At 44.3% G+C, this 22,987-nt stretch overlaps 1 protein-coding gene across 2 annotated transcripts in view; it reads left to right on the top strand.

Moving 5' to 3' along the window:
- Window positions 1–22,987, top strand: part of ZBTB24 (zinc finger and BTB domain containing 24) — a 58,241-nt gene that overhangs the window by 29,119 nt on the left and 6,135 nt on the right. The window contains exons 7-9 of one of the 2 annotated variants that reach the window (XM_040428860.1): window positions 2,105–2,188; window positions 3,853–3,936; window positions 21,485–21,566. In XM_040428860.1, the coding sequence (XP_040284794.1) occupies window positions 2,105–2,188; window positions 3,853–3,936; window positions 21,485–21,566 (250 nt within the window). The remainder of the gene's footprint in view (window positions 1–2,104; window positions 2,189–3,852; window positions 3,937–21,484; window positions 21,567–22,987) is intronic. The other variant, XM_040428861.1, reaches the window with a different exon arrangement.

The following is a 22,987-nucleotide window of genomic DNA, read 5'->3' as shown; positions in this document are numbered from 1 at the left end:
AGCAGAGGAGCAGACAAGCCATTTAACACATCATATTTACTAATATGATGTGTTATCTGACTTGAGTCGTTTTTTCGAAAATCGCCAACCTGCCAGCCAATGATCGTGGCTGGCAGGCTGGTGACGAACTTGTCCTCTAACTTTTGCCGGCCCGCGATGCGCGGGCTGGCTTTGAGCGAAATCTCGCGTCTCGCGAGATGACGCGTATATGCATGACTGTGCGCAGCGCTGCAGCCTCCGGAACGCGATCCTGCGTTAGGCGGTCCGGAGGCGGTTAAGTAGTCCCTATTCTCCTGGACTCCAATGAAACTGTTCCAATCTGATAGGGACTCGTATACCACTAATCTAATTTCAGAAAAGTCAGTTTTTCTAAAATCTAAAACTTGTTTTTGTGTGGTGTGACTCAGTCACTGTACTTATAGTAAACCACACTGACTGGTGATCACTAGATCCCAAGCTTTCCCCTACAGTAATATCAGATACCAAATTCCCTTTTGTGAATACTAAATCTGAAATGGCCTCCTTCCGGGTTGGCTCCTCAACTACTTGCTGTAGAGATAATCCCAGTAGGGAATTTAGAATATCTGTACTCCTGGCAGAACTAGCTATTTTGGTTTTCCAGTTTACATCAGGAAGATTGAAGTCTCCCATAATGATAACTTCCCCCTTCAATGTCATTTTAGCTATTTCCTCAACTAGTAGATCATCTAATTCTTTGACTTGGCTAGGTGGTCTATATATCACACCTACACGAGTTACCTTATGATTATCAAGCTGCAAGGTAACCCAAACTGACTCTAAATTGTTCTCTCTAACTGGTATCAAATTAGATTTTATGCTATCTTTCACATACAGGGCCACCCCTCCCCCTTCTTGCCTTCTCTGTCTTTCCTGTATAGAGAGAACCCTGGTATTGTTATCCCATTGAACCACATCTCAGTAACCGCCACTAAATCTATATTCTCAGATGCAATTATAGCCTCAAGTTCATTGATCTTATTCCCTAAACTGCAAGCATTTGTATACAAGAATCTGAGCTTGTCATTTCTTAACCTTTCTGCTACTGGCATCTTCTGGCATTGTTCCGAGGGGCAGTTGGACTGCTGGATTATCACTCTCCCCCCCCCCCACCCCACCCACCTTTCCTAGTTTAAATGCTCCTTAGCAAATACTTGGAACTGTTCACCGAGGACATTCGTTCCCTTGAGAGAAAGATGCAAACCATCTTTCTTGTACAGTTCTTTTCCAATCCAACAAGAGCTAATATGAGACACAAAGCCAAACCCTTGGTTCAGACACCATTCACCAAGCCATACATTGAATTCCTTAATGCGCATCTTCCTGTCATGCTGAAGGTTATGCACAGGCAAAACTGCAGAGAATGAAACAGTTGATGCAACCTCCCGTATATCCTTTCCAAGTGTGTGAAAAGCTTTTTTCACCTTTGAAACCTCATTGCAAGCCAGATAATTTGTCCCAAGATGGAGAATAACATCCGCCTCCCTTTCCTGCTTTGCTTGCCTAACAATATTAAGGATCCGTCGTCTATCCCTGCTAGCGGTAGCACCAGGGAGACATCACACAACACCATTCTCCTCAAACTTCACACCTCTTATGATGGAATCGCCCACCAACAGCTGCTTACTATCAGTCCTCACCACCTCCTTTTTGTCTTTGGCTACAGTCTTGCATACTTTAGGCATGGGAGATGATTGTTCCTCACCCACTGTGCTTGAGCCATCCTCCATGTTGCTCTTGCACTCTGAAAGTGCTGCAAATGAATTATGGAGAGCCACAGACTGTGGGACATGTCTTCTATCCACAACTCTGTCTACCAGAACCTGCAGTAACCCATCTTCCATTTCTAGGGGGCCTCTGTGGCAGTGGCATTGCAACGTTCTCAGCCTGAGTTTAACGGTTACTTTACAAATCTCATATTTCAAAAAGGACTTCAATGCACCCCCACCACAAAGACATTCATGTATCCATAAAAAAAAAATAGTACTTAAAACGAATAAATCAGTAGGTTAATTCTAGCTGTTTGCCTCATATTGCTGCTATATTGCTTGGTTGCTTGTTATTGACTATACATCACTTCTGACAGACAAGAAAGCATATACTTGTGACCGGTGTGGAAAATTCTTCAGTCAAAAAAGACAACTGAAAAGTCATTATCGTGTACATATAGGTACGTAAAACTCTTAGAATGTCTTATGCCGTTGGCTGTACTTTTGTAAAGGCAATATATATAAAAACCTGCTGTGCCACTAATAAAGGGGTTGTCCCATGAAAAATATTCTACATTTTTCAAACCAGCACCTTAATCTGAATACTTTTGTAATTGCATGTAATTAAAAATTTAGCCTAGCCAGTGAGTTATTCAGTAAAATGTATCTGTATAGCGCCACCTGCTGTCTGTTCTTCTCCCTGTCCACCTCAGTAACATCACTGAGGTGGATGCACATGCTCGGTTCCATCCAGTGCCTTTGGCTACCGTTCTACTGTTATAAGCTGTGAGTTAGGCCTCATGCACACGACCGTATTTTGCATCTATGTCTGATGTGTATTTTTCAGATTGCAGACGGACAAAATAAAATGGTCAGCACGTCCATATTTCTGTTCTGCAAATTATAGAACATGTCTTATTCTGGTCTGCATTGCAGATGATGATAGCCATTTCTGTTAATGGGAGAGAGAAAAATGCGGAAACACACAGAAGGTATCTGTATTTTGTAGATCCACAGTTAGCAAATGGAATCTTGTATAGTCGCAAGTATGAGGCCTTAGGCTGCTTTTACAAAGTCAGTGTTTGGTCTGTGATTTTGAGCCAAAACCAGGAGTGGGTCAAAAGCACAGAACAGGTACAGATCTTTCCCTTATACCTTATTTCTGGGAAGCCTCCACTCCACTGGTTTTGGCTCACAATCACTGATCAAACACTGACTGTGTAAATGCAGCTCTTACAGGTAGGTATAGAGCTGCAGCAGAAAGGACATTCCCCCTTGAGCTGTGATTGGAAGAGAAATGTAGTAGAAAGGACATGTCCCCTGTTATGTGATAGGCCGACAGCTGTAGCAGAAAGGAAACTTGCCCTGAGCCACCAGCCTGAAATAAATCTAGCAGAGCAATGTATGGCGGAGCTCTAGAGACTACAGTTTTTCTTCTTTTTTTTTTACATTGATCATAGGATAATCTGTTTATGATTGGGTAGGATAACTAGTTAAACTGTTGAGCAAACTTGTAATGTGTAATTGTTAGGAAATTGGTCTCATATAATGTTTGTTTTTATTTAAATAATATATACACTATATAAATAAGCATGTGTATAATTAATATATATATATTATTATTTTTTTTCCATCCTTATCAATTGCACAGCACATTCTGAATTCAGCATAGTTTATACATTATTTGACAGTGATAGGCAGCACGTATTAAAAGATGCATTAAAAACATGTCATAGGATGTGGTCACTCCCATGAATATGCAGTAATATTCTTATAATAACCTACCTAGAGGTAAAAGCGGCGTGTCACTCTTGAAAGAGTTTTTAACAACTCTTATTCTTAAGCTAAAAAATAAACTTGAGACACAAGAACCCCCTACTACCACCTTATTTTAATCTAAATTTTGATTGGGCATTAAAAAAAATCTAATCTTTTTGGGGAAAAACAGTTTTCACTGGCCTAAACTGAACTCCCAATACAAGTCTTACATGTCAAAACTTGTGGCCATGAACATTTTCCTCGAATGTCTTTCAAAAAGTTAAAATGTGCCTTACTAACACTCAACACACCTCACAGAATAACATTTTTTGTGTACTTGTGTTTTTTTTTTGTCCATCGCTGTAAGGAGGTGGGTTACCAGAGTGTAAATTCTGCCAGCGAAAGTTCATGGACTCTGCTCAATTAAAAAAACATCTAAGATGTCATACAGGTACAGCTGTTTTCCTATATAAATATATGTGCTATATTTATTAAAGAATTCAGGCCACATAAAAGCAACACAAAATGTTGGATTCAAACTGAAATTTTGGGGCATATGAAAATAAGTGGGGTGCATGAGCTAGCTTCTACAATGACTGAGTCTACACTTGTCCTGTCGCAACGACCTAACAGAAATCTAATACACGACACGTTTATAGAACTGCCCTGGCTGTTAAAGGCTCTGTGATGTCCATGTTTACTTATTGGGCACATGGATTGGGGTTGCCCGATGTGAGAGAACCCCTTTTACCGGTCTTGGCTCTCTTTCTTCCATTGGGGTGTTAACCTGCGCCCACACTATATAAGATAACTGTATTTTGTGATTTTGAACGACTGCATAGTTAGTACTGCATTTGCTAATATCGGAGCGCCTTATGTTAACCCATGGGACATGATTACGACGGTTCCGATGGGTTATTATAGCGGGAGGGGCCTAAGAAAGGCTCCATTGTTTGCCATGTGTATTTGCCTATTAGGTGCCACCTGAGGCAGGACCTAATAGGTCGCTTATCAATAAAGCACTGACAGGCAATAATAAACTGCAATACAAGGGTATTGTTGGGTATTGTCAAGGAGATCTACGTATTGCACTAGAATATTTAAAGTTTATAAGAATTTATAAGTTTATAAGTTTTAAAGTAGGCAAAAAAATAAAATCAATGCAAAAAAACACCTATCAAGATTTAGTGAAGTCTACAAAAAAAATTAAATAAAAAAAATACTTATTTCATATCGCCAAATTTATAACCACGGATATAAAATAAAGTTAAAATGTTATTTAAACCTCATAGGGGATTCTTTTTATGGCAGTGATGAAATTTCTGTTTTTCCCCCATTAAATCCGCCCCCTTACATAAATTAATGCGACAATCAATTTTTGTACCCCAAATTTATACCTTTGAAAAACTATAGCTTGTCCTTTAAAAATATCAAGCCCTCATAAAAAATACATTGACAGTAAAATTAAAAAGTTAAAATAAAAAAGTTATGGCTTTTCTAAATGTGGCAATGCAAATGCTTTTTTTCTCTATGGCAATTGTTTTTATTGTGCAAAAGTAGCGGAATATTAATCCTTTAAAGACCAGACCTGAAAGGCTTTAAAAAGTTTCTTCCAAAACTTTTCATTGCCAAGTAGTGATTTCTGACAGTGAGCAGAGGAGGAGCTAAGAAAGTGGCTGGACGGCCGATGCTCTGCTGTTTCTGTAACTCTCATAGCAGTGAATGGAACTATTCATCATAATCGGTCGTTTTCTTAACTTCTGCCACCTCTGGCCATCTCTCACTGTGGATTATTCCTATCTCTGCAATGAAAAGCCGAGATGGGACAACCCCTTTTAATGACCAGACACTTTTTTTGTTATTTAGCATATGTGATGGTTTAGCGATCCTGCCTATTTTTTTTTTTTTTTTTTTTATTTGTGCAGTATTTTTTATTTTTCAAACAATAGTTTTATTTTTTTTTGGTGGGGGGAGAATGCAAAAACACTTTGGGGAAAATTTTATCTTATTTAGTGGGAGTCTGTCACTAAAATTTGACAATAAAAACTGCTTCCATGGCGCTCTAGCACAACTACACAAGATTCCAATGGTACCTTTGTTGTATTCTTCTGACTTTCACCAGCTGAAAAAAACATAGTTTAATCTATATGCAAATGAGGGCTCACAAGTGCCCAGGGGCGGGGTTCTTCTTGTAGGTGCCCAGGCTGCTCTGCCTTCTTTTCATATTACCCATCCCCAGCCTCTTGCTGGTCCCGCCCTGTAAGGCCATTTTATCATCCCAAGTATTGGCCAAGATCTGGCGTGGGCGCAGTTTGCCGCCGGCCTGGGCATGCACACTGCGATGGGGGTATACTTGTCTCTCTTGCTCGGCTTGACTTCAGTGTTCGTGCTTGCTTCCAGTTCGACCCCTCGCCGCTGGTTTTATGCAATTTTCTGGTGCATGCGCACAACATGAAGCGAAGCTGCTTCCCACAATGGGCATCACAGTGCACATGTCCGGGCCGGTGGTGAACTGCGCATGCGCCAGATCTCGGTCGGTACTTGGGATGATGAAACTGCCTCATAGGGCGGGACCAGCAAGAGGCTGGGGAGGGGTAATATGAAAAGAAGACAGAGCAGCTTGGGTACCTACAACAAGAACCCCACCCCTGGGCATTTGGGAGCCCTCATTTGCATATAGATTTAAACTACGTTTTTTCAGCTGGTGAAAGTCAAAAGAATGCAACAAAGGTATCATTGGAATCTTGTGTAGTTGTCCTAGAGCGCCATGTTAGAAGTTTATATTGTAAAATTTTGGTGACAGACTCCCCTTAAAGAGGCTCTGTCAGCATGATCAGCCCTATTGTAGGGCCCTACGGTAGAGCTCATCATGCTGATTAAAATGATACCTTTCTTATGCTAAACAGCTGCACAGCTGTTTTTTTTTTTTCCATATGCAAATGATCAAGTTGGACCAGGGGTGGGGCTGAATCCTTGGAGCATTGCTTTTGTAACACACTCTATGTGCTGCACACTCCCACTCTGCTTGATTGACAGGGTTAGACATCACCATGCTGAGGGCAGAGCTGGGCCCTAGCATGTACATATCATATACACCATGTACTATAGCTTTACCATAATGAGAAGAGTGGAGATTTCGATGTTTAGAAAGCTAATGCATATTACTGGTTTATTCACAGGTGCATTATATGATTATAATTATAATGAAACCAGTAATACGTGTAAGTTTTCAAAGTATATAAAACCCCTCCTTCTGTGTGGTAAGGCTTTAGCTTGGTAGTAAGTAGTCAGCCTTGCATGTAGAGATCTTAAGTTCAAGTTAAAGTTCAAACGTATTTTTTATTTTTTTTCCTGTTGTTTTGTCTCTCATTTAACTCATAATAAAAGGCCTTACTATATTGAGAATGGTGTTTTTAATGCTTAGAAACCTTACTGGTTTATTCACAGGCACAATATATGATTATAAAGAAACCAGCAATACGTATTAGCTTTCTAAGCATCAAAAACATTTTCAGTATATCCTTTTATTATGGGTTAAATTAGAGAGAAAAAATATCTTAAGAAAAAAATCTGAAAGTCTCTTCCAAGATTCAAACCTTGGATCTCTACATGCGACACCGACCACTTACTTCCAGGCTACAGCCTTATCATGATGAGAACTGTGGTTTTTCTATGTTTAGGAAGCAAACGCATATTACCGCTTTCTAAGCATAGAAATCCACTCTTCTCAATGTGGTAAGACTATAGTATGTAGTGTATATTTGTACATGCTAGGACACAGCTCTAGGGTTGGGTGATATCAAAAACATTACTATAATAACGATATTAAGAAATGTATCGCAATAAAGATATTTATCACCATAATTACCCATTTTGAAGAAAAACACTTGGTCTACAAGAAGACATTATACTCTATGGGGCGCCGGGCCCCAAGGAGACATTATACTGTTTGGGGGCTACAACTTGCAGCCCCCATAAAGTATAATGTTGCTTTGTTGCCTCCATACATTGTTGTCTCCTTGTTGCCCCCATAGTATGGGGGCCACGAGGAGAAATTGTACTGTATGGGGACAACAAGGAGACATTGTTATGTATTGGGCTTATGCAGAAAAATGTCCTTTTGACTAGGGCTGAAACGATTACTCGAATCAATCAAGTAACTCTACACAAAAAAATCCTCCAAATTTCCATTTCGTCCACCATGACTGCTTTACTATGAGATTGACCCCTTGACCTCTGTAGGGGCAGGAACACAGAGTTTAAAAGGCCACCACCCACTCTCACCCTCAGTGTTTCCTGTCTCTACGGGGGCACCTCACAGAGAGGCCTGATGGAGGTGAAGACTTTTTTATTATTTTAAAGAAATACCTTTAGGATTTGTGTCCCTTTCCTCTTCCCTCCTGCGGTTGAATCCAAAGCTGGGCAGAGGATACCTATGGAGCTGATCTCGTTCCTGTCTGCAGGAGACTGTATCTCCCCACAGCGTCTGTCCCCCTTCCCTGCATTGAGGAAGCTGACCACGCTGCACGCCGACTCCTAGTTGATGCCTCAGCGCTGCACTCTACTTCGGGCCGGCAGGAGGCGGAAGGGGCGGAGCTTGGACCAGGGCGCACCGCGATGACGTCAGACGCCACTCTGGCTATTGGAAGCGGCAGGTTTGAATAGGCTGTGGCACACAACCGAGCTCCCTCCTAGAGCAGCCAAACCACAGATGTCTGTCCCTGACGACTCTGCAGTCCAGATGGAATCTGAAGCCCCCTCGGCTACTCCAACCGTGAGTTCCCCTGTGGGAAGAGAGAAAATTATGTATCATATTGACTTGTTATATTATCATGTCTATTGATACCTGTTTGCTCCTCTCTTTTTATAGGGAGTAAAAGAGCCCAGAACCAGAACTAAAGTTCATAGGTGTGCGACTTGTAGCAAGAAACTTCCTGAGAATCATAAAAAGAAACTCTGCCAAGTTTGCATCAATGATCTTGTAAAAGAGGAACAACCATCCATACTGATGGAGGTCAAATCCCTAATTCAGAACCAAATAAAGTCCTCCCTGGCCTCTCTCAGATCTGTCCCTCCTACACCTCCGGCGAAAAAACCTAGGATGTCTGTCCCATCCTCCTCTGATTCAGAGGATATGGACGAGGAGGCCTCCACCTCTAGACAGAACGTTGATATTGACGCTCTATCACAGGGAGAAATTGTGGAGGATAGTAAAAAATACTTTTTCTCTTCCGAGGACATGAAGGAATTATTGGGCGCTGTTAGAGCAACCATGGGTATTGAGGAGGTGAAAATACCACGATCTGTCCTGGATGAGATGTTTGGGGGACTCGGAGCCAAAAAACTAAAAGTATTTCCAATGAACGAAAACATAAAAGATATGATCCTGGATGAGTGGACGGATCCTGAGAGAAGACTGGGGGTATCCAGGGAATTCAGGAATAGGCTATTATTCGATCCAGCTGACGTTAAACTGTTTAATGAAACCCCAAAAATTGACATCCAGGTAGCCAAAGTAGTCAAAAAGACCTCCCTACCATTCGAGGACTCGTCACAACTGCAGGACCCAATGAAAAGGAAGGCCGACTCACTTCTAAAAAAAAATCCTGGGAGGCATCTATGTTTGGTATTAAAACGAACATAGCTGCGACGTCGGTTGCTAGGTCCATGTGTTTCTGGCTCAATGAGCTGGGAAACCATATTAAAAACAAAACCCCAAGAGAGGAAATATTAAATTCTATTCCACTCCTCAGATCAGCCACTGCCTTCTTGGCGGATGCCTCAGCGGAGTCGGTGAGGTTTGCCGCCAAGGATGCTGCTTTCACCAATTCAGCTAGAAGGGGAGGGGATAGAACACCAAAAGCGAAGCTATGTTCTATAGCCTTTTCCGGGGAATACGTTTTTGGACCCGTGTTAGACTCCATTCTTGAGAAGGCTGCAGATAAAAAGAAAGGGTTTCCGGAGGAAAGTAAAAAGAAGCCCTTTCGTTCCTTCAATTCCCAGACTAGACCCTATAGGGGCAAAGGGAAGTCGGGTAGGTGGAGTTACCAGAAGGGGGTAAAGGCAGAGGTTTCCTTCTCAACCCCCAGAATAGACAGTTAGATAAACAATAACGCCAGAGTAGGGGGAAGACTGAGGAATTTTCTGTCCCGGTGGGAATCAGTCACCAAAAATCCATGGGCCTTAGACATCCTACGAAATGGCTACCGGATCGAATTTTACTCAGCCCCTACAAAAAAGTTTAAAATAACATCACACAGCCCAAAAACTCTAGAAAAAATCTGGCAGGGGGTCCTTCAACTTATAGATTCAGGAGTGGTAGCAGAAGTCCCCAGTATGGAAAGAGGAAGGGGTTATTACTCCTATTTATTTCTGGTTCAGAAACCAGACTGTACCTTCCGCACTATTATAAATCTAAAGGGACTAAACAAAGCTGTCACATACAGAAAGTTGAGGATGGAATCCATAACCTCCATCATTCCTTTGATCAAAGCCGGAGATTTCATGACGTCCATAGACTTAAAGGACGCTTACTATCACGTCCCCATAAACAAAACATCTCAGAAATACCTCAGATTCGCCCTAGTGGACAACTTGGGAGAAGTAAAACACTTCCAGTTCACCGTGTTACCCTTTGGAATCTCCTCTGCCCCAAGGGTATTCACGAAGCTCGTAGTGGAAATGATATCCCCCCCCCCCGAGAGCAGAAGGAATAAAAATATTTCCGTACTTGGATGATTCCTAGTTCTAGGATCCTCGGAACTGGAAACAACCAGCCTTACCAACGACCTAATACGCAGGTTCTCAGACCTAGGCTGGATAATAAACCTAAAGAAATCATGCATAATCCCATCAACCAGAATGAAATTTTTGGGAGTGATCCTGGACTCAGTTTCCCAGATTACATCCCTCCCTCAGGAGAAAATAAAATCCTTTATAGACAAAACAATAAAGTTCCAGAGTCAGTCTCAGTGCTCCATACGCAGTGCCATGAGCCTCTTGGGTATGATGACTTCCTGTATAACGGCAGTATCTTGGTCCCAGGCTCATACCAGGATAGTCCAGTCGTGGATCCTGAAGAATTGGGACAAGAGGCAGTGCTCTCTAGAAAAAAGAATCTCCATCCCAAACCACATAAGATCAGATTTCAACTGGTGGACGGAAAACAGAAACTTGCTAAGAGGTGTACCCTGGATAAAGAATCCAGTAATACAAATATATACAGATGCAAGCGGCACAGGATGGGGAGCAAAAATAGGCTCGCTAAGCTACCAGGGCACTTGGTCGGACATCATAAGAACAAAGTCATCGAACCACAGAGAACTGAGGGCAATATGGGAGGTTCTGAGGGCGTCACAAGACAAGGTATCCGGAAAACACCTGAAAATCCTTTCAGACAATGTAACAGCTGTCCATATCTGAAGCATCAGGGGGGCACAAGATCTCCCAATCTGGCGTAAAAAATATTCTTCTGGGCAGAAAGAAATGTTCCCTCCATCACAGCTATCCATTTAAAGGGTACAGAAAATATACAGGCGGACTTCCTCAGCAGGATGACCATCGATCCAGGAGAATGGGCCCTAGACTCAGAGGTATTCCATCAGATCACCAGGAGATGGGGGACACCCAGATAGACCTGTTTGCGTCAAGAAAAAACGCAAAAGTCCATCCTTTCTGCTCTCTAAACCCCAGGGACAACCCTTGGGCAGTATTCTCAATCAGGTGGACTTGGGGTCTAGCCTATGCCTTTCCCCCTTGGCCGCTAATACCCAGTGCTGCAAAAGATAAGGTCGGACCCAGTAACAGTAATACGGTTTGTTCCATACTGGACAAAAAGAAATTGGTTCCCAGTACTAAGGGAACTAGCTCTGGAAGAACCCTGGAGAATTTCCCCACAGGAGAACATCCTTTCTCAGGGCCCAATCCTTCATCAGAATCCAGGACTGTTCAAATTATCAGCCTGGATCCTGAGCGCGAGGTCCTAAAAAGCAAGGGGCTATCTGAGAAGGTTATAAATACCCTCAAATCCAGCAGGAAAGAAGTCACCTCTGCGATCTATTTTAAAATCTGGAAGAAATACTGTAGCTGGCTAGGCCAGAACCCGCCGGTAGACTCTACCCCAAATATTGAGAAAGTACTGGATTTTCTTCAAAGAGGATTAGATCTGGGCCTGAGACCAAGTACTCTTAAAGTACAGGTCTCGGCCTTGGGGGCTTGCTATGATACTGACCTAGCCAGTCATAGGTGGATAAGGAGGTTTATAAGAGCCGCCTCCAGGTTAAGGCCATCCTTAACCCCTAGGACGCCTCAATGGGACTTGAACTTGGTCCTGAGAGGTCTTACAAGGTGACCTTTTTCTCCTATGCAGGATATTTCACTCAAACACCTGTCATTAAAAAAGGCCTTCCTAGTAGCCATAACTTCAGCCAGACGATTGGGCACAAATCCAAGCACTGTCCTGCCGGGAACCATACCTCACTATCTTTCCAGATAGAATAGTTTTACGTCTGGATCCGGGTTTCCTGCCGAAGGTCGTGTCGGACTTTCACAGAGATCAGGAAATTGTCCTTCCATCTTTTCCCAAAGATTGTCCATCACATGATCAGTTCCAGCTCCTGGATGTTTGGGATACTTTCATACAGTACCTAGATTCAACAAAGGAATTTAGAAAGGATGATAATCTTCTTGTTCAATACGCAGGTCCAAACAAGGGAAAAAAGTCATCCAAAGCCTCCATTGGACGATGGATTAGATCCACAAATATAAAAGCCCACTCTACAAGAGCTATGGCTTCTTTGTGGGGAGAAAAAGGGGGTGTCTCCTTAGACAAAATTTGTAGAGCGGCCACCTGGTCAAGTATAAATACTTTTATCAAACATTACCGCATTAATGTTTCGGCTTCTGCTGACTTTGGTCAGAAGGTTCTGCAAGCAGTTGCCCACCCTATTTAGTAATCTGGTAGCTCTCATAGTAAAGCCGTCATGGTGGACGAAATGGAAAAACCGTAATTAGACTTACCGGTAAGGCCTCTTTCACCCTTGCGTTGTCCGGATCCGTCGTGTACTACATTTGCCGGAAGTGCCCGCCGGATCCGTAACACCGCAAGTGAACTGAAAGCATTTGAAGACAGATCCGTCTTCAAAATGCGTTCAGTGTTACGATGGCACCCAGGACGTTATTAAAGTCCTGGTTGCCATAGTAGTAGTGGGGAGCGGGGGAGCAGTATACTTACCGTCCGTGCGGCTCCCGGGGCGCTCCAGAATGACGTCAGGGCACCCCATGCGCATGGATGGCGTCATCCATGCGCGTGGGGCGCCCTGACGTCACTCTGAAGCGCCCCGGGAGCCGCACGGACGGTAAGTATACTGCTCCCCCGCTCCCCACTACTACTATGGCAACCAGGACTTTAGTGTCCTGGCAGCCATGGTAAACATTCAGAAAAAGCTAAACGTCGGATCCGGTAATGCGCCTAAACGACGTTTAGCTTAAGGCCGGATCCGGATTAATGCCTTTCAATGGGCATTAATTCCGGATCCGGCCTTGCGGCAAGTGTTCAGGATTTTTGACCGGAGCAAAAAGCGCAGCATGCTGCGGTATTTTCTCCGGCCAAAAAAACGTTCCGTTCCGGAACTGAAGACATCCTGAACGGATTTCTCTCCATTCAGAATGCATGGGGATAATCCTGATCAGGATTTTTCCGGCATAGAGCCCCGGCGACGGAACTCTATGCCGGAACAGAACAACGCAAGTGTGAAAGAGCCCTAATTCTGTTTCCTTGAGTCCACCATGACTGCCCAGATATCCCCCCCCCCCCCCCCCTGAAAATTAATCTATCCTAAATTAGGGCTGCACCCACTTGGTAATTTGGAAAGCACTGAGGGTGAAAGTGGGTGCTGGCCTTTTAAACTCTGTGTTCCTGCCCCTACAGAGGTCAACGGGTCAGTCTCATAGTAAAGCCGTCATGGTGGACTCAAGGAAACAGAATTACGTTTTTTTTTAGCATCAAGGATTCGTTTGTACCAAGTGACCACATGAGTGAAGCGCTTGCTATTAATCACGGCTCTGTGGTCTCTCGCCGGCCAGCACCGCACTGAACTCCCCTCCTGATGTACACAGATCTTCAAGATGTAGGGCACCTAAGCGTGCGCTATGACTTGATGCTGTGTGACGTCAGGTCCCAGTGCACCACATGAAGAGGATGCTGGAATTGCTGTGGAGTGTCGGTGGCGCCCCTAGCAGGAAAGGTAAGTTTTTGATTTGACTGATGCTGGGCACTGATGGCTAAGAGGGTGAGTGGGGGTACTGAGGGCAAAACTTCTTTTAGTTCGTTTTTTTTCTTATTAGAGTACTTTATTAATTGTTGGATCAAAGAGGTTGTCCGGGCTTTTTCATATTGGTGACATATCCTCAGGATAGGTCATCAATATCAGATCGACGGGGGTCCGACACCCGGCACCCCCGCCAATCAGCATTTGAGGAGACTGCGCACACTATGTGCACATACCTTCTCCCTTCCTGCTCTCCGCTGTATGTCTATGGGACAGCAGCAGCGGACAGGAAGAGGGGACGTGCAGACAGTGTGCGCCGTCTCCTTAACTCCTTAAGGACACAGCCTTATTTCACCTTAAGGACCAGGCCATTTTTTGCAAATCTGACACTGCTTGAAGAATATGGCGGCCTTTCACACATGCGGCGAGCTCCGCTCCCCGACACCTCCCACATTTACTCCCCTTGGAGCGGACGCCGTCGTGCCGCTCCGGGAAGGGGTTAACCACCCTGCGTTCGGCCTGTTTTCCCCCACAGGGCGGCTTGTCGCTAATGTTCGAGTTCTTGGTCGCTGCAGTGGGACCACCCCCTCTGCTAGGTGTCCTGCCCTAAGGGCTAGCTTGGCAGTTGCGCCTGTTCAGCGCCCAGGTAGGGTTCTTTCTACGGATAGTATCGGGCCTCTCCCTCAGTTTTTGCGTTGCGGGGGCAAGCGCTGGCTACCACTGTGGTAGCGGTATTATTTTCCCTATATGCTTGGGTTCTTGCTGCACAGCCCCTCGTTAGGCGGTGGACTCTTTACCACCGGATCGGTGGCTTCTACGGGTGTTCCCTGCTCTGCTGAGATTTGGGATTGGCATTGCAGTGTGACTTCCCTTGCCTGGCTTCCTTCTCGGGCGGAGTTCTTTTGGCACGGACGCTTGATTTTTGGCTACTTCTGTATAGCGTCGGTCTCTTACAGGGTAGAGGCTTAGACGTAGCCTATTGCTTCGCCTGTCTTCCCCATATGGCTCATGGTTCATTGTCACCCCGTATGCCTTGGTAGTTCCTATGTTGCTACCTTCCCTCACCTTCATTGCATTGGGTATTCGTTTGGTGCCTTTCCATTCCAGACATGATCTGGTCCCAACTGGTGGGCTGTGCCACCCTCCACACTTCCTCCTACAGGGACTCTTCCATTGGTCCGGGTGTGCTAACGGTATCTGCAAAGGGACTTCCACCTTCTCTCCAGAGCCAGAGTCCCGGAAGCATCCGCTTGGAGGTCCTGGTTCTCCTTGGCGGGAGTTTTTTCCCCTCCTTCTCAGGGTTCTACGGAAGGTCCAGATGGAGGACATTCAGACATATTCTAGTCGCTCCGTAACTGACTCCGTGCGTGACACGCCGACCTCGTTCTCCTGGAGACGTCCCTGGTCACTGCCACTCAGAGACGTCCTTCTTTCAAGAGGTTCAGTCTTATGTGACCTTTTCAATGATGGCGTGGCTATTGAGACCGCCGTTCTAACGTGGAGGTTTTTTTTTCGACAGATATCTTCCTCACTATGATTCAGGACAGGAGTTCTGCATCGCCAGTATCTATTTTGGGACCTGCAGGTCCTTCTGAGGCTTCTCTGAAGCCAAGACGTCCCCCTCACTTTGGGGTTTTTCTCCCTCCCTTCTACTTTAAGGGTTGGACCTTTTGTTTAGCCCTTGTTTCCTTGATGGGTCAGGTGTTGGCGCTTCCGTCTTGGGCAGCCTTCCAGGTTCCCTGGTGCCGTGGGAATCTTCTTTCAAGGAGCGGCACATGTGGCTCCTCTGTCTCGTCTTTACAGCCTTGGGATCTGAATATGGTTTCCTTTCCTTCGCGCCCTGCGGAAGGGAGTCACATTATGGACGTTGTCAGTGCTCTACTCATTATTAGCAGCCTCCAATCCCTTTCGGCGTACGGACCCCCTTTTTTCCGTCCAGAGGGTCATCAACAGGGATTGGTGGCCCCCAAAGGGCGACTGCACGTTGGATTCAGTCTGGCAGTGCTACAGCTTACCGTGCTCGGAGCAGGGCTCCACCCTTAGGTGTCACGGCTCACACCCCAAAAGTGATGGGCTTTTTCTCGGGTTAGGAGAAATCGCGCTTTGGCTGCAGAGTAATGTAAGGTGGATTCAGTCCTCCTTGCACATGTTCGCAAGCGGTTGCCAGGTGCATACTTATGCATCGATGGTCGCTGCGTGGGCCGCGGGTTTGCAGGCGACAGTTCTTAGTTGACTGCACAGGCTTGCTTCATGGGTCTGTGGTTTTTTTCCCTCCCTGTTGGACTGCTCTCGGACGTCCCATGGTCTCTGTGTCCCCCAATGAATGTGCGAGAAAACGAGATTTTTGTATAACTTACCAGTAAAATCTCTTTCTCGCTCTTCATTGGGGGACTCAGCACCCACCCGGTTTTGTTGTTCGGCCACAGTGTGGCTGTTGCTGGTTAGAACCTGGTTCGGTTCTTGGCATTGTTGCTGTTCCACATTGTTTTGTTGGTTTACTTGCTTCTCCTTCTGCTTCTCACAAAATGAAGCTCTCTCTCCAGGCTGGAGGGGGTATAGCTGTCAGGGGAGGAGCTAGCAGCTTTATCTAGTGTCAACGCCTCCTAGAGGACATAGCTATACCCATGGTCTCTGTGTCCCCCAATGAAGAGTGAGAGAGATTTTACTGGTAAGTTATACAAAAATCTCGTTTTTTTTCTTCCACTAATATTCCCTTTATATCCCTGCCTAACCTAACCTGTCCCTAAATACCTGATTGCACAGATGGGGGGTGCTGGGGCACAAATGGGGTGCTGGGCACAGATGGGGTGATCCCTGGACAGATGGGGGTGCTGGCTGGAGATCGATGTGCAGCACTCCTCTCTCTCCTCGGGCTCCTGGACTGAAAAGGAGGAGAGGAGCACTGCTCTAATTTGAACCTCCCGCCCCTGCAGCCGACCAATGAGAGGCGATCCTGAGAGGTGATGTCACATCACCTCTCAGGATCTAAGGATGGTGATTGGTGGTGTATTATCACACCACCGATCACCATCCTGTTCCGGGTTATCGGGTCCCCAGAGACCCGAATAAACCGGAAACGCAGCAAACCCGCAGGTCTGAATTGACCTGCGGATTGCTGCGATCGCCTACACGGGGGGGGGGGGGGGGTCACAGGACCCCCCGCGCATTGTCCCCAGGTGCCTGCTCAAGGATAAGTCATCAATATGAAAAAGCCCGGACAACCCCTTTAATCAATAAAATACTAAAATAATCGATAGCTGCAGCCCTACTTGTGGCCCCACTGTCCCACACCATGTAATGAGGTCCAGGCACATGCATTAAAAAAATTAATGGTTGTGCATGAGGCTTTAAAGACATTATTTGTATGGACATTACATACTGAGCTGCTAAACATAGAGTAATAAAGCACCACATACCTCTCAAATCCAGTGATGTTTCCTCTGATGTAGGCGTTCTCTTTCCTCACTGTCTCAATTCGGGGATCAGACCGCCATGATTTATTTCAGGTGCGTTTTGTCTCTGCAGACTTTGACACGCAGACTTCTTCACTTTTCTATCATCCTCCATCTCCTGGTTCCCCAACATTGTCATCCTGCTGTTATCCCCAATACTGTGCCCACCGTGCTTACCAATGCCCACAAACACTATAATACAGAAATAATAAAGCCATACAGATAACACACACACACACACACACACACACACACTAATTCACAGATTGCCCTCAATAGTAATAGTGCCCCCCTACAATAGCAACTCCATTAATATTAATCCCCTCCGTATTGTGCCCAATAAAAATGCCCCCACAGTACCCCAAATATTAATATATTAACAGAGCATTAAGGCCCCCCTATATTGCCCCCATATATAATGTGCTCCCCATCATATTCATTCCCCCTCCACCTGGTATTTTCTCCCTGTAGTGCCATACACTAGATATATTTTAAAAAACAAACACTTTACTTGCCTATGTCTGTCTGCAGTGCAGGCCACAGGTCTTTTTTTTTTTTTCTTCAGGCCACAACTTTTTTCCTACTTCAGGCCTCAGGGCCTGAGCTGCCGCTTCCCGCAGTTGGTCGCGATGACATTACCACAGCCTCCTGTGCCGAGTCAGGGGTGGCGCAATAACGTTTCCACGTGCCTATGTTATTACGCCATCTGTGTCCTAGCGCAGGAGGTTGAGATGATGTAATTGCGACCACCTGAGCTGCCTGAGACCCATGTGGCTGAACAGGTGGGATGGGAGCCAGAGGCTGCTGCCCCTCTGTCTCATGGCAGAAGTGGGTGTGACATTACTAAAATACCACGGTTATTAAGAAACGGCGATTATAGTCGTTTCTTAATACCGCGGTATATCGCATGTATCGATATGTTGCCCAACGCTATCAAGGACACAGCTCTGCCTGCAGCATACTGATGTCTAGTCCTGTCAATCAAGGGGTGGGGGGAGTGTGTAGAGCACAGGGTGTGTTTTTATAAAAGCAGTGCTCCAAGGATTCGGCCCTGCCACCTGTTGCTCCAACTTGCTCATTGCATATGAATAAAAATGCAGATATGTCTGTAGCTGTTTAGCATACAGGCAAAAGAAAGGTATTTTAATAATGATGTCCTACCAGGCAGTATGCATGGTGTAATAGGGTGCATCATGCTGACAGAGCCTCTTTAAGTATATAAACTGACAGCTAAAAATTACAAAAATGGGTCCCCTCTTTAGTCCTGGTTGTCTTGATGTACAATATGCATAGTTTTGTGTGAACAGGGGGACTATGTTTTTGTTGGCAGGACATATTCATTTTCTTTGTATCTTATTATATTTGTTACTTATGATGTGACTAAAAATCACCCTCAAGAGGTTATTAAAGGACGTTGACTTTTTTTTTTTTTATATATATATATATATATATATATATATATATATATATATATTACTTGCACTTTTTCCATTGTAAAGAGCCCCAGTTACAGGACAAAACATCCCCCTGTATGGGGAATTTTACACACAAAGAACTGATCAGTCTCTGCTAAGACCCAGCAGCTCTGCTGTACCAGAGACAACAGGTGATCATGTGATCTCCGGGTCTAATAGATGAAGTGATATAACCACTTCCTCTATTCACTGCATAGCATTATGGACTGAGAAATGGAGAAGGCAGAAGCAGTAATACAATACTTTTCCTCGGAGGACGATCCTGCTAGATTGCAGGAGCCTTAATCCCGCACTGTACATGTACGGCGCTGCGGATTAAAGGCTATGAATATGTACACCTTCGGGGGCAATTTTTTTTTTATAATTACATTTTACTTATCTTGGGATAAGGGTCCGTTCACACGTCGCAATTCATTTCTATAGGGCAGCACGATATGCTGCCCGGACCCACACTTCTGGGTTCGCAATTCCGTTCCAGAAAAAATTGCGGACAAGATTAGGTATATTCTATTATAGTGCCAGCGATGTGCAGTCCGCAAAATGCGGAACGCACATTGCCAATGTCCGTGTTTTGCGGATCCGCAAAACACACATGGATGTGTGAATGGACCCTAAAAATCATTTTTTTGAATCGGTCTCATTATACAGTCATGTGAAAAAATTAGGACACCCTTTGAAAGCATGTGGTTTTTTGTAACATTTTTAATAAATGGTTATTTCATCTCCGTTTCAACAATACAGAGAGATTAAAGTAATCCAACTAAACAAAGAAAACTGAAGAAAAGTCTTTTCAAGATCTTCTGTAAATGTCATTCTACAAAAATGCCTATTCTAACTGAGGAAAAAGATAGGACACCCTCCCATGTATTCCCTCTTAAATTGGCTCAGATCTCACACAGGTATATCACACCAGGTGCACATAATTAGTAGATCGTTACTCTGCATGTTGAATGAGGCTTGCCCTATTTAAACCTCAGACATTTAGTTTGGTGTGCTCCTGACTGTTGAAGTGAGAGTGAGCACCATGGTGAGAGCAAAAGAGCTGTCAGAGGACTTCAGAAAAAAGATTGTAGCAGCCTATGAGTCTGGGAAGGGATTTAAAAAGATCTCAAAAGATTTTGAAATCAGCCATTCCACTGTCCGGAAGATAGTCTACAAGTGGAGGGCTTTCAAAACAACTGCCAACATGCCCAGGACTGGTCGCCCCAGCAAGTTCACCCCAAGAGCAGACCGCAAGATGCTAAAAGAGGTATCCAAAAACCCTAAAGTGTTATCTCGAGAACTACAGCAGGCTCTGGCTACTGTTGATGTAGAAGTACATGCCTCTACAATCAGAAAGAGACTGTACAAGTTTAACTTGCATGGGAGGTGTGCAAGGAGGAAACCTTTGCTTTCCAAGAGAAACATCGAGGCCAGACTGACATTTGCCAGCGATAAAGTTGACAAAGACCAGGACTTCTGGAATAATGTTCTTTGGACAGATGAGTCCAAAATTGAATTATTTGGACACAACAGCAGAGGACATGTTTGGCGTAAACCAAACACAGCATTCCAAGAAAAGAACCTCATACCAACTGTGAAGCATGGAGGTGGAAGTGTCATGGTTTGGGGCTGCTTTGCTGCAGCAGGACCTGGTCAGCTCACCATCATAGAATCCACGATGAATTCTACTGTGTATCAGAAGGTGCTTGAAGAACATGTGAGACCATCAGTTAGAAAATTAAAGCTGAAGCGGAACTGGACCATGCAACATGACAATGACCCAAAACATACTAGTAAATCAACCAAAGATTGGCTGAAAAAGAAGAAATGGAGAGTCCTGGAATGGCCAAGTCAAAGTCCAGATTTGAATCCCATTGAGATGCTGTGGGGTGACTTGAAAAGGGCTGTACGTGCAAGAAACCCCTCAAACATCTCACAGCTGAAAAAGTTCTGCATTGAGGAGTGGGGTAAAATTTCCTCAGACCGATGTCGAAGACTGGTAGATGGCTACAAGAACCGTCTCACTGCAGTTATTTCAGCCAAAGGAGGTAACACTCGCTATTAGGGGCAAGGGTGTCCTATCTTTTTCCTCAGTTAGAATAGGCATTTTTGTAGAATGACATTTACAGAAGATCTTGAAAAGACTTTTCTTCAGTTTTCTTTGTTTAGTCGGATTACTTTAATCTCTCTGTATTGTTGAAACGGAGATGAAATAACCATTTATTAAAAATGTTACAAAAAACCACATGCTTTCAAAGGGTGTCCTAATTTTTTCACAAGACTGTAAATGAGCTGCAGATCAGGGAGAATGATTTGCTCTGAAGAGCTGCCTGTTCTGTTTCGTGCTACTACCAAACCAGGTTGTTCCCCATCAGGATGCTCTCAATGACACAGGTGTAAAATGTCTTTAGTATCCTAAGAGGTAGCCTGAAGTCCCCCAGGCGTTTCAAAGTAGATAGACGCTGACAATCTGTCTTTGACAAGAAATTTGTATGCTATGCCCAGGATAGCCCCTGTGTAATGTGTAAACCAACATATTGAAAGCTGACCACACACTAAGTCACCATTAATCCTGAGAGAGTGATAGAGCCAGATTCACTGGAGGTGAGGAGATAATATACACAGCAGCCTGTTAATCGCCTCCCTGAGAGATGGAGTAGTGCTCCCCTTTATGTCTGCCCAGAGTGTGAATTTAGCACTAAATGACACCAATTTGGCTACTAGTAGCGATTTATAGCTATAATAAATTGGATATATATATCATTTATTTGTGGGACAACTGATGCTGAATTATACATATTTGTTTTTGTTTTTTTATGCAGGTGAAAAGCCATTTACTTGTGAAACCTGTGGAAAATCATTCACTGCTAAAAGCTCGTTACACACACACATGAGAATACATCGGTAATATACATTTTTAGATGTGCTCTTTTACATGTTTATATATGCTGTTTTCATGTGCAGTTTATAAAATTAAAGGGTCACTGAGCTTTCACATAACTTTTGATGTGTCATAGCGTCATATCAGCGTTTTGATGGGTGGCGGTCTGAGCCTCCCACCAATTGGTAAATTGAGGAGAAAGAAGCGCTTTTCTCTCTCTCTCTCATTACTGCAGTATACTGAATCAAGACTGGCCCATAGACTATGGAGTCTGTCTCCTGCAGCCAGGAGAGAGGGTGCACTATGTAAGCACTTCTCTCTCCTCATTCTAGCCATCCGTGGGGGTCTTAGCACTGAGACGACTCACTATGACATATCAAAAAGTTTTTTTGTGAAAGCTCAGTGACCCTTTTTAAAAGGATTTTCCAGCTATGATTAGATTTAAAGCAATGCCAGCAGCCTTCCTCCTGAAAAAGAAGATTCCTACTTACCTGCTCCACATCGCTCTGGTCCTCCGCGCTGCCTCTGCTCTCTCCATCTTGAGGTCCTGGCACTGTATACATCTGTCTGGTTATGGGCATGGTCACATGCTCCGCTCCAGCCAGTGACTAGTTTCACTGGTCATGTGCTGCTTGTGGCCATGTCACCGCTGAAGCCAGTCATTGGCTGGAGTGGTGCATTTGACCATGCCCGTAAACCGTGCCAGACCTGCAAGATGGAGGCAGCACGTAGGACCAGAGCAGGTTAGGATGGGTTCACATCGTGTTTTTGCCACATGTTTAACATATATGGGGAGGAGGGGGGGGGGGAGAGATACAAAAGTGTAGCGCACCACACTTTTCATCCTGTCCAGTAAAAAAAAATTGTTAATGTATACTTTTTTTTGGTGTAACTCTATGGTGACGAATGCCACTGTATGGCATCTGTCTGAGGTATCCGTTAATGTATATGTATTTTCTGTACATTAAACAGATGGCAAAAGCGTGACGTGAACCCAGCCTACGTATGAATTATTTTATTTTTATTTTTTATTTTTCTTTCCCAGGAGGCAGGCTGCTGGCATTACGTAAAATATAATTATAACCGGACAACCCTAGCTTTCCTTGCACCTATTGAAATGAATTGGACTTTCAGTCTAAGGCAATACATGGCAAAAACTACTTTCTATTTGTGCTTCCCTTACAGGACATATGAAAAGGGATAGTATAAAGTTTAATACATTTTACTTCTCTCTGCTTCTATCTATCTATCTATCCATCCTATCTTTCCCCCAGGCTGCACATGCTGTAAAAAATAGCAGAATTTATACTTGCTCATTCCCCACCGGTGCCGTCCCAACTGTGTTGGGGTGCCTACTGTGCTCCACTTCCTACTCCTATTTCGACACCACAGGAGATTATTTTAAAACATTTGCCTGGGTGAACACTTTTATAACTTTTGCACT

Source organism: Bufo bufo, chromosome 4 (assembly GCF_905171765.1).
Source record: "Bufo bufo chromosome 4, aBufBuf1.1, whole genome shotgun sequence".
In the NCBI taxonomy this organism is placed as follows: domain Eukaryota; kingdom Metazoa; phylum Chordata; class Amphibia; order Anura; family Bufonidae; genus Bufo; species Bufo bufo.
Note: the sequence above shows the minus strand (reverse complement) of the source record. Positions and strands in the feature narration are given on the sequence as shown.